Source organism: Elephas maximus, chromosome 9 (assembly GCF_024166365.1).
Source record: "Elephas maximus indicus isolate mEleMax1 chromosome 9, mEleMax1 primary haplotype, whole genome shotgun sequence".
Classification (NCBI taxonomy): domain Eukaryota; kingdom Metazoa; phylum Chordata; class Mammalia; order Proboscidea; family Elephantidae; genus Elephas; species Elephas maximus.
In genome coordinates, this window is record NC_064827.1 from 56,824,999 (window position 1) to 56,836,834 (window position 11,836).

Genomic DNA, 11,836 nt, shown 5'->3' on the forward strand with positions numbered 1-11,836 from the left:
ATTGCTTCAGTTTTGATAAGGCTTGTGTTGAATTTGTAGATCCATTTGGGGATAATGGCATCTATCTTACTTTCTTAGTGCTGCTGTAACAAAAATAGCACAAGTGGGTGGCTTTCACAAACAAATTTATTTCCTCACAGTTTAGGAGGCTAGAAGTCTGAACTCCGGACACCAGCTCTAGGGGAAAGCTCTCTGTCTGTTCTGGGAGAAAATCCTTGTCTCAGCTTCTTCTTGGAAGTTCCTTAAAGATCTCCATCTGGTATTTTGCTTCTGTGCCTAATCTGCTCCTTTTATATCTCAAAAGTGATTGGCTAAAGACACGCCTTGCACTGATATGGCCTCACTAATAATACAGGAAAACCCTATTCACAAATGTGGTTACATCCACAGGTCTAAGGGTTAGGGTTTACAACACATGTTTTGGGGGACACGGTTCAATTCATAACAGCAGCATAACAGCATTAAGTCTTCTGATCCATGAATGTAGAATGTTTTTCCATTTATTTAGTATGAAGTATTGAATAAGGCATGGAAATTGAGAGTGGTGTTTGGTCCTAATGAAAAACATGATTTGCTTTACAAATAATTGGGTATAGTTACAGTTTAACTCCTCTAGGCGCTTACATCCTTACCTTCACTCCTTCATATGCTAAGGGCCATTTGATTTACGAGATTGTATAGGATCATGTATTTTATTTAAAATTTTATTGTGGCAAAATACATATAACCAGAAATTGCCCATTTTAACTATTTTTAAGTGTACAGTTTAGTGACATCAGTTACGTTCACCACTGCTATCTGTATTCAAGTGTTTTTCAGCACCCCAAACAGACAGTACCCCTTTAAGCAGTAACTCCTTATTTCCCCTTACCGCCAGCCCCTGGGGACTACTAAACAATGTTTATGTCTCTGCATTTGCTATTCTAGATATGTCATATAAGTGGGATCATGCAATATTTGATATTTGTCCCTTTGCCTTTGGCTTATTTCTCTTAGCATAATGTTTCAGCGTTCATCCATGTTGTTGCATGTATCAGAACTTCATTTCTCTTTGGCAAAATAACAGTTCACCACGTTTATTTAGCACACTTTGATCATCCGTTCATCTGTTGATGGACACTCGGGTGGTTTCCACCCTTTGGTTATTGTACATAGTGCTGCAGTGAGCAATGATGTGCTGCTGTCTTTTTAAGTCTCTCGCTTTCAAGTCTTTGGTTATGTGCTTAGCAGTGGGGTTTCTGAGTCACACGGTAATTCCATGTTTCACTTTTGGAGGAACCACCAAACTGTTTTCCACATTGGCTGCACAATTTTACATTTCCACCAGCAACATGCTAGGGTTCTGTGTCCTTGTCGACACTTATTATTTTCTTCCTGATAATAAGCTATTTTTGTGGTTGTGAAGTGGTTTCTCATTATGGTTTTCATTTTTATTTTTTTTAATGACTAATGATGTTGAGCATCTTTGCATGTGCTTATTGTCCATTTGTATATCTTTCGAGAAATGTCTGTTCAAGTCCTTTGTCCATTGTAAAGTTGTTTGTGTTTTTGTTGTTGACTTGTAGGAGTTCTTTATGTATTCTGAATATTAAATACTTATCATATATGGTTGACAAATACTTTCTTCCTTGAAGAGGTTGTCTCTTTTTTTTTGATAAAGTGCTCATCAGAGCACTTTAGTTTTTAGTTCTAGTGAAGTCCAATTTATCTGGTTTTTCTTTTTGTGGGTGATTTTGAAAGTGTCATGTCAAGGAAACCATTACTAATCAAAGGTCATGAAGATTTACTCTTATGTTTTCTCTTAAGAATTTTATAGTTTTAGCTCTTACATTTAGACCTATGTCCCTGAGTTAATTTCTGTATGTGGTGTGAGGTGTTAGAAGTCCAGCTTCATTCTTATGCGTGTGGATATCCACTTGTCTCAGCCATCTGTTGAAGACTATTCTCTCCCCCGTTGAATTGTCTCGGCAGCCAAATTTTAGTGTTTATGCCAGAGTGTTCACACAGTAATTGTTAGTCTGTTTATGTGATAGCTTTCACTGGGAACAGAGAAGTGTAATTGTGGAAGGAAAGGTCCTGGATTCCTTCTAGCCCTTTGAGTTGGACAGTGCATCCATATTCAGAGAGGATGAATTCGTGTAAAATTCTCAAAGAGTTTTTTAGTGTCCCTTGTATGTTTTCAAGCATAATCTGTTATATAGTGCTATCCTGAGGTCTGTGATAGGTAAACAAAATTAAATGTGCTATAATTGATGGGTTGAATTTATATATTTTTTCTTTTTTTCCAGTTAAAGGCATTAGGATTTCCTGAAGGACTTGTGATACAAGCATATTTTGCTTGTGAGAAGAATGAGAATTTGGCTGCCAATTTTCTTCTACAGCAAAACTTTGATGAAGATTGAAAGGGACTTTGTTTTTTTATTTCACACTTCACACCAGTGCATTACACTAACTTTGTTCACTGGATTGTCTGGGATGATTTGGGCTCATATCCACAATACTTGGTATAAGGTAGTAGATGGTTTGGGGTGGGGAGGGAGGGATACAGGACATAGGGCAGGGATAAATACAGTGCATGTCTGCTTAAATTAGCAGATGCCGCTGATCCACACAGTGTGTAAAATATTATACAACCAAAAATCAGCTTTTGCAGGTCTTTATTTCTTCTATAAAACAGTAGGTAATTTTCCCTAGGTTTCACTCTTTTTAGTGTAATAGATCCAGAAATTTAGTGTAATGCCCTGCTTTATATTTCTTTGACTTAACATTGGTTTCAGAAAGAATCTTTGCTACCTAGAATCTACAGTCTATTTCATGGCAACACTGGATAATGGCTTTGTGAAATTGGAAGAATTTTTGGAGCAACTGTAAACAGAAATGCCAAATTATTGATAGTTATTGTTGCTGCTTCAAATAAGTACAAAATTAATGTGTAAGGAAGCCCATTCTTTCATGCTAAATACTTGGGGGGGGGAGGGAGAAGGGGAACCTTTTCTTAAAATGAAAATAATAATTGCTATTTTAAAATTTCTTGATCATTGAATGTGTGACCCTTCTAACATAATTTGAGAAGCTGTACAAGTATAGGCAGTTATTTTCCTGTTTACATTTTTTGTTTGGGGAAAAAAATTGGTAGGTGTCTAATTACTGTTTACTTCATTGTTACATTGCAGTAAAAGTTTTAAAACAACCGTTGCATGTTTGCTTTTGATGTATCCCTTTGTGAAAGAGCACTTTTGGGGCCAATGGAGAAATGCAGCACTCACTCTCCCTCACCCCCTTCCTTCAGCAGAAATGTGTTTATCAGCAAGCCGTGAGTGCAAACTGCTGCCTTTTTTTAAAACCCACCAAATGCTGATTCGGTAAAAAAATTGATGCAAATGTTTCAAAACCAGGTTTCTGATGTTTATAAATGTTTTCTTTATTAGATAAGAATGTATGGCCATTAGTGTTATATTGCCCTCAGAAAGAGAAGGGGAATGAAACTATACCCGGCATCTTTTATTGCATTGGAAAGACTGGTGAAATCTTTCAGAAGGGTTGGGAGATGTGGCTGGAAAAGTACTTCGGAAAATACACAATCAGGATATCTCATGGCATATTAAAAGAAAAATCTTAATAGCAGTCTTGGTTTTTATTTGGATTTTTTTTTTAATCTCAGTTTTTTTGATTCTCCTTCATAAGTAATGTTATTTGATCATAAAGAGAGGGCAGTTGTCTACTCATTCAGTTTTTAAAATCTGTTATGCCTGAATATAAACAAGAGTATTTAAAGAAATAATTTTTTCCCTACCATCCAATACTGAGTAAGATGAATTTGCACAGATTTTTCCCTGCGTAATGTTACAATGTTCTTAGCACAGTTTGGTGATGATTTTTAAGCTTTTACGTCATGCACTCGTAACCTGTCACTTATGAAAATAAATGAAACCATGATTTTTTCCCCACAGTGTTATGTAGTTTGATTCTCATTTGTTTGTTCCATAAACATGATAAGCCTTTGGACTTTGTATTACCTGTATGTTTTATAATGGATCATGCATAATGTCTCAGGAGAATAAAATGAGAATCTGTAAATGTTCATCTTCCAAGGCAGAGTAATGAGGTGGGAAGAAGGGTGGCATTTCTGGTCGGACAACGGAATACTCATTTATTACATTCTGCATGCTCCCTTATTGCTCAGAGTGTATCAAAAATCTGAAGAAAAAAACAAAGCAGCGGCAGCCTCTTTTTTTCTGGAAAATGACAGCAGAAGATGGTGGCATGGAGCTCTTGTCTTTGGACAGCGAAACTACAAATAGTGGAATTGATAATTACCCAAAGACAGCTCAGGCCAAGTTTTGGCCATCCTTTTTACCTTGTTAATCTGTTTCCTGATAGGCTTAAAGACGCTATAAAAGAAACAGGCTTTTCATGACCTTTTTCTGTTATCTTTTTAATTTACAAACCATTTTGCTAAGTCTCCTAATGTAAGTGGCTATTTGACTTTGGATTCTGACATTTTAGGTATTCTGTTGTCTATATTTCTTGAAATGTTTTTATTATTGTAGTTGCTGTATGGAAAATGTGAGGAAGCCTCAGTTTATATTTGTTAAACTTCTGCCGTCCTCTAGTCAAATATTTCTTTCACTGTTGAAAATTACTAAAGTGTTCCACCACGTAATTTTTCTCCTGTATTAGATGGCTAGGATTCTAGAGAATTGATTATAAAATATTTTCAATACATCCAACATTGCATTTCTCATTTTTTAAATGATTCTGCCACATGGAATTTTAGATTAAAACATTGACAGTGCCATAATCACTAGTGCTTCTATTTTCTTCGGTAATTGGTGAATGTAGCATATAATAAGCCAGGCACTAGATCAGTTTTATTGGCCTCCATATCTTCATGTATAAACTGGTTGCTGTCAAGTCGACTCTGACTCATAGCGACCCTATAGGACACAGTGGAATTGCCCCATAGACTTTCCAGGGAGGGCCTGGTGGATTCACGCTGCCGACCTTTTGGTTAGCAGCCGTAGCACTTGAAAACTACACCACCAGGGTTTCCTCTTCATATGTACAGTTTGTTCCTATTCTCAGTCAACAAAGAGATGAGATACGTGACAGAAGGTGAGTCAAGGTTCATGGTTGCCAAGTGGAGGCCTGTTAGAGATTATAGTAGAATTCCCATTTTCCCCACACTTGTCTCAGCAGCATAAGACCACTACAAGATACTCAAGAGTAAGCAGTTGCAGGGAATGGACACTTCCTGGCCAAGTCTATTTTGGTGGGTTTCCTAGTCATGAGGCTGTGGTCAGCATGTCCTTTCAGCTGTCCTCCATTTTTTTTCAGTTTGCTCTTCAGTGCCGGGCTGGCAAACTACAGTGATATAGCAGGCAGTGAGCCAGTTTGGCTCGCAGGGTTGTATGGGCCATAAGTTAAAAAAAACTTTTTATGTTTTAAAATAGTTAAAAATTATCAAAAAGTAATATTTTGTAATATGAAGATTATTCAAATTTCAGTGTCCATAAATTATTTAATCAGAACACAGCAATGCTAATTTTTTTCCATATTGTCTGTACTGCTTTCATGCTACAAAGGTCTGTTGAATAATTGTACCAAGGACCGACCGTATGGCCCCCAAAGCCATTTGTTTTGCCCTTTTCAGAAAAATTTTGTCGACCCCTGTTCTAAGCTGTGGCTAGCCTAGCATAAGTTAAATTGTATGATGTGTTTGTATAACTTTCTGGCATTTTAAACTGTTGACTTAAAGTCTTAGCTTTAGTTTGGTTTCCATGTAACCATCGCAGATCTTTCCAGAGGAGTGGTATCACCACTGCAAAGGGAGCATCGCTGTGTCCCATGTGCTAGCCAAGCATGTATGTAATTACCACTTTGAAGTTATTCTTTGTTGTTGCTACACTTTGTTGCTCTTACAGTAAGATAATGAAATTGAGCACTAAGCATACAGGCAAAAGCACATGGCATAGTGATGCAGGAGTCCTCCCCCTGCCCCACAAAAAAAAAAAAAATGCATTTGGGATTCTTTGGGCCCTTGATGGCACTGGGTTTTGGGTTGGGGTCAGAGTAGGGGTAATTGGAGGAAGGGTCTTAATCACAACTGGGAGGAGAGAGTGAGTGAAGTCCCAAAGGGAGGAATAGAACAGGTGAACCTGTTGAGTGGCAGGGTGATTTCCAGGCCTATGTGCATGTAGTTTGGGGGTGCAGACTGGGAGGGGCAGTGGTAAGGAGGCAGGGGCCAAAGGCTTGAGCTTACTAGGAAGAAGCACTGCAGTGTTTGGGGAATTCCAGGGGCAGTGATAATGACATACTGGCCTTCTCTGTCATGTGGTTACATTTGGAAAATACGGTGCCTCAAGTAGGATTGTCACTATGGAGAGGACTAAAGAATCATCAGTGATCACAACCTTGCTTCACGTCAGAGCTCTCAAGAGAAAAAGGCAAGTGGATGAGGGATATTGAGTGGGTATGACTGCAGCTTAACAGCAATTCTGTGGTCCTGTATCTGATGGAGAGAAAAACTACATGATCTATGAAAAATTTTCGCAAGCCTTCCAATTCTCTTTAGAAACATTTAGTCTCCAGTATTTGTCAAATGGAGAAGTGGTTGCTCCTTATCTAAAATATACAAAATGAAAATGTGCTAGATCAAAGGAAAAGCTGTGTTTTGCCCTTTTTTAGGGAAGTTATGTGGACGGAGAAAGTCTTGACTCCTGTTTGTATTTGTCTCCTGGCTGCCAGCACATATCTTAAAACAGAAGCGGAATTTTATTTTCCTTCACTAAAACATTCACCTTTAGTCCTTAATGTATCAGAGTAGTAAATCCAAAATCCCCCATTTGAAACCTTGGATCCATGTTTTATACTTCGAAAATTCCCAGGTTTTGTAAATGTAAAGCATTAATTTCATAGCATGCCCAGTGGGATCCTGTGCTGCAACCACCCTGTAGTCAAATGTTAAGATTTCTGTAGTCATATGGCACTGGGCTGGGTCTGGTATGTAGTGTTTACACAAAGTGTAGGGGTTAAAAGCTCCATTTCCTTGGGCCAGGTTTTTTTTGCATGAGTTAGTAATTTAAGAAGAAACAGTTTCAAGATGGGTCTTGGGATCGAAGTGTCACCTTTCACTCAGTGTCTGAAGATGTGCTGTCAGCTCAGATGACTTTCTCTTTACACCCCAAACCTGGTGCCTATTGAGTCTTGATTCTGCTTCAAACCGTGCTCTTGATTTCCGCTGTCCATTGTTTTGGCCCTCACCATTTCTCACCTGAAGTACTGTGGTAGTGGCCTAGTAAATCTGTCTTCATCCTCCTGTGGCATTAGTTCGGCATTGATTAGGTGATGGTACTTGTAAAGGGCCTTTGCTATTGTGATTCAGTTAGATTTGGAAAGCCATGTGCATCAAGTAGAGTTGTCACTGAGAGAGGCAGCTGGGAGGGCCAAAGAAACATCAGTGAAGACAAATTTGCTTCATGTGTGTGGTACTGTGGATGCCAGAATGAATTGAGACATGGTCAGTCATTGAACTTGTGATACTGAGCACAAATTAGAAAAGTCATCCCAGACTTCTGTCTTAAGTCTCAGTAAAACTTTATTTTTCATTCTTGTTGCCTTTGATCTAGGCCCTCATTTTCCTGCCAGAGCATCCCAACCCCGCTTAGTACGGTATATAGATGTTTTTGGTAGTGACCCTCCCCGGCTCATGAGGTGGTCTTCAGGGCAGCTGGAGAACCTGGACTCCTGAACTCTAACCCCCAAACGGGTTCGTCTTCCCCACTGTGCTGCACAAGTATTGTGCTTGCCATGATAAAAAAGATTGGGAAGCTGTATTCTACACTTGTAGTAGCTCTCTAGATGGGCTTCCTACTGTTAATGGTCTTCTACACTTAACCAGAGCTGGTCACAGCCAATTGAATTGTCACCTTAAGGCTCAAGGAATGTTTGATATGGATACTGGGTCTGGTTATTGACAACTTTGTTCCTTCAGTAGCTCATGAGTCTGACACAGAAGTGAATACCCTGAATTAGAATTGCCTATAGTTGTCTGTATTAAACTAAGGATTAAGGGAACATTTGGTGAGTTCTTTGAAGTCAGGGGCTGTGTGCTTTTTGTCTCTATCCCCAGAGCCTAGTGCAGGGCCTGACAAAAGGAGATGCTGAGTCAATATTGGATGGATAGATGACAATGAATGAATAGTTTGGGGAACTTTTGTCATTTTTCATGGAGCTCTAGGCTCTTTCCTTACCTTTTCTGCCACCCCACAGTTCAAAAAGTCAACTAAGAAGTTGAGGAACGATGAAAAATATCCAAGGGCTGTTCAGTTTTTCTTTCCTTGGCTTCAGGAACCTTCGCACCAGATTCTGAAAGACCTGACACACAATACTGTGAGCTGGCTAGTTTGGGGACTGCAGGGTTCTGTTTACACATTCCAGATGGGTCTACGTCTGAGACTCAGATGGATAGCAGGGCAAGATGTGCTCCTCAGAGACCTGTGCTGAGGGGTCAGGACTTGGAGTATCCTCACACCCTACATCAGCTGAGTGACCCAGCCAAGTCACTACCTTTGTGTTCTAGTTTTCTCATCTTTAAGATAACACTATCGATGCTGGCCCCATTGGTTGCTGTTGGGGGTCAAGTGAGAGAATGGATGGGGAGAGCATTTTTAGGCCAGGATTGTTTTTCGATGTGGGTGCTGACTGTGCCTTTCTCCAAATCAAAGACACGTTTACCATGAGAGGGCTGGGAGTGTGGATGACTTCAGTAGCACCTAGTGAACTTTTTTGACCTTGGGGTGCCACTGTCCCTCCTGCTTCAACATTATCCCCTTGGTGTTTCTAGGAAGCTGGTGGGCAGGAGGCTCAAACGTTTGACGTTTCAGGAACGGAAAGTTTTATGAACTGTTTCTGAGCAATGCTGAATTTCCCCCTTTCAGTTTCTAGACCAAGGAATTGGCAACCTCTCCTACGGGTCAAATTTGGCAGAGAGCATGGCAAACCTGCCTAACAAAATGTTCCACTGCTCCTTCCAGCCATCCCGAGAGACCATTTTTCTTTTCTTGATGTTTTCCTTTGATTTCTTCTGACAGCCTTTCAACTTGCCGGAGTCAGGGGAGGGACTGAGATTTTGGAAGAGTCCATGGGTGTCATCCAGTGATGAAGCCCAGTGCCTCTCTCATGAATGACCTCCAGGCAGCCTTCACATGAATGCTTTCAGTGACACGGGTGCTCATTACCGCCGGCTCAACTCCTTAGATTTCAGACGCTCCAGTGATGGAAAGGTCCCAAGTCAAGCCCTCTCTGCCCCTCTCCATAGATCATCCCAGGCCCTGGTTCACTCCTTGGGGCCACAGTAAGCCAATTTAATCCCTTTTCCCTGTACCAGAGATTCAGGTCTTCAAAGATAGTGATTGTGTCTCTCCCTAACCACCTTCTACCTCCTGGCCAAGTCTTCTCCATGCGAGGAAAATCTTATTTTGAATCAGTTGTGTCAAGTCACTGATCCATACTGATGAGCACAATACTTCAGGGACACCCTGAGCAGTATGGACTAAAAGAGAAACCTCACCTCCCTTATTCTGTGCGTGATAAATCTCTTCTAATACAGCCTAAATTTGAGTTTGCTTGTTTGGCAGCTGTGCTAATATACTGGAGTTTTCAAGGTGTATGTGCAGTTGGGATTCCTGTCTGGTCCCTGCGTGGTATAGAAGCAAAAGCAGCATTCCACAGACAGTCACGTGTATCTCCAGCTACTGAACAAATGCTACTGTCTTCGTAAAATCCTCTTCTGGCCCAAGAGAAGAAGGGAGCTAACACTTAAAAGCCTGGACATTTCACCTTGTGCTAAGTGCTTTACTTATACTAATCATTACCGCCATTTTATAGGTGAGTAAACTGAGGTTAAAGAGGGCAAGTGTAACCAAAGGTACACAGCTGCTGAGTAGCAGAGCCAGGAGGTAAACCTAAATTAATTGATTGACTCCAAAGTCACCTGAAGTGACACTTCTTCCTTCGAGTCCCTGAGCCTTCACATTTCTTGAGCTCAGTCTCTATCCCTCCTGTGACTTTTTTTTTTTTTTTTTAATCCTTCCTTGATATTTTGACAGCTCTTTGCTCTAGTGATTTGCCTGGTTATTGCTAGACCAAAGCAGTTCTTACATTGTGGTCTGAGGAGCACTTCAGTATGTCTATGGGGCCAAAACCATTTTCATAGTAACACTTTAATTACTTTTTCACCGCCATTCTGTTACAGGTGTGTAGTGGAATTTCCTGGAGGCTGTGATAACAGCAGATGGAAAAAAAGAAGATGTGAGAATCCAGCTATCTGGTATTAAACCAAAGAGATTTGCAAAAATTAAATACCATTTTTCTCTTTTTTTGAAAATAGTTACTTTTCATAATTTATTTTCACATATAATGGTTTATTATTTAAATAAAGCAATATTTTGAAAATTTCTTAGTTTTAATTTCTAATCAAGTAGATATTGATAGATATAACCCACACGACCAAAACCTTAGGGGTTCTCCATACTTTGTTTTTGTGTGGTAAGAAGTGTCATGCAGATGAAGGAACTAAGGCTCAGAGAGGGTGAATCTCGTGGCCAAGTTCTTTGTAACTAGTAAGTACCTGAGCGAATGGAAACTCCACTTGACACCAGGCCTTCCCAAGCCCCTTTTTATGCCAGCTAGCTCTGTGTACACACTGGGTGGGGGCGACAGTGGGACTTAGGTCTCTGAGATGCCTTGGGACCTCCTCCCTCCTACAACATGCCTGGGTGAAGAACACGGGGAAAGCCTATGTATGATTTGGAGTCAGATTTTTTTTTTTTTTTCTACCTCAGGTTTATCATGGGTGAGCCCATTCTTCTTTAGAAGAATCAGCCTGTTCACCTTCAAAATCAGTCCAAACTATATGAGCAGACAACCTCACATAGCCAGAGGACTGGGTCTCCAGTTCCTCCAAGGGGCTGAGAGGCAGGCATGAGATCACTAGCAGGGTCCCCTGGCCGGTCTGTGACACCACCTGTCGCTCCCTGCTTCCTGCTGTCTGGCCCAGACCCAATCCAGGTGCCACCTTCCAGCTGGAGCAGTGGCCTTCACTGGATCGTTTGGGTTCTTCAGCCAGAGGCTCCTACACCCCCAGAGGTGCCAGGTGGAAGTGAACCAGCAACATTTCCAAAGTGTCTCTCCTGTGGCCTGGAATGCTTTAGCAATCTCCCAGCCCCCTGCCCCTTTTTTTTTTTTTTTGGAAATAATATAACGAAGGTTACACAGTATGGAATGGAGTTGGGATTCCGTACCAGAGAATTTAATTTTTTTTTAATTGCGGTGAAAATATACACATCAGAGCATGGACCAGCACAACTTCCACATTTATAATTCAAGGACATTGATTACATTTTTCACATTGTGCCACCATTATTGCTATCCTGTCCCAAAATATTCCATCACCTTTAACATAAACTCAATGCCCCCAAAGTAAGAATTTTATTTTTTTAACAAAACTTTTTAGGAATAATTTTAGATTTACAGAAAAGTTGCAAAGATAATGCAGAGAGCTCCTTCATCCAGCTTCCCCCAATGCTAACATCTTACAATAACCATGGTGCATTTGTCACAACTGAGAAATTAACACTGGTACATTACTGTTAACTCCAGATTTTATTTGGGTTTCCACTAACATCCTTTTACCGTTCCAAGATCCAATCCAAGATACTGCATTGCATCTAGTATCCCAGAGCTTTTGACTCTCAGGTGTAAACTTCTGACCTGTCTTTCTTACTGCCCACTGTTCCCACTAAGGGTTTGTGGCCACAAACCTCTCAGTGATGTT

At 40.4% G+C, this 11,836-nt stretch overlaps 1 protein-coding gene across 1 annotated transcript in view; it reads left to right on the forward strand.

Moving 5' to 3' along the window:
* The window catches only part of RAD23B (RAD23 homolog B, nucleotide excision repair protein), a 45,620-nt gene extending 40,912 nt beyond the window's left edge, over positions 1-4,708 (forward strand). The window contains exon 10 of the mRNA XM_049895497.1: positions 2,289-4,708. Coding sequence (XP_049751454.1) covers positions 2,289-2,402 — 114 coding nt within the window. The 3' untranslated portion in view covers positions 2,403-4,708. The remainder of the gene's footprint in view (positions 1-2,288) is intronic.
* Positions 4,709-11,836: the final 7,128 nt, after the last annotated feature.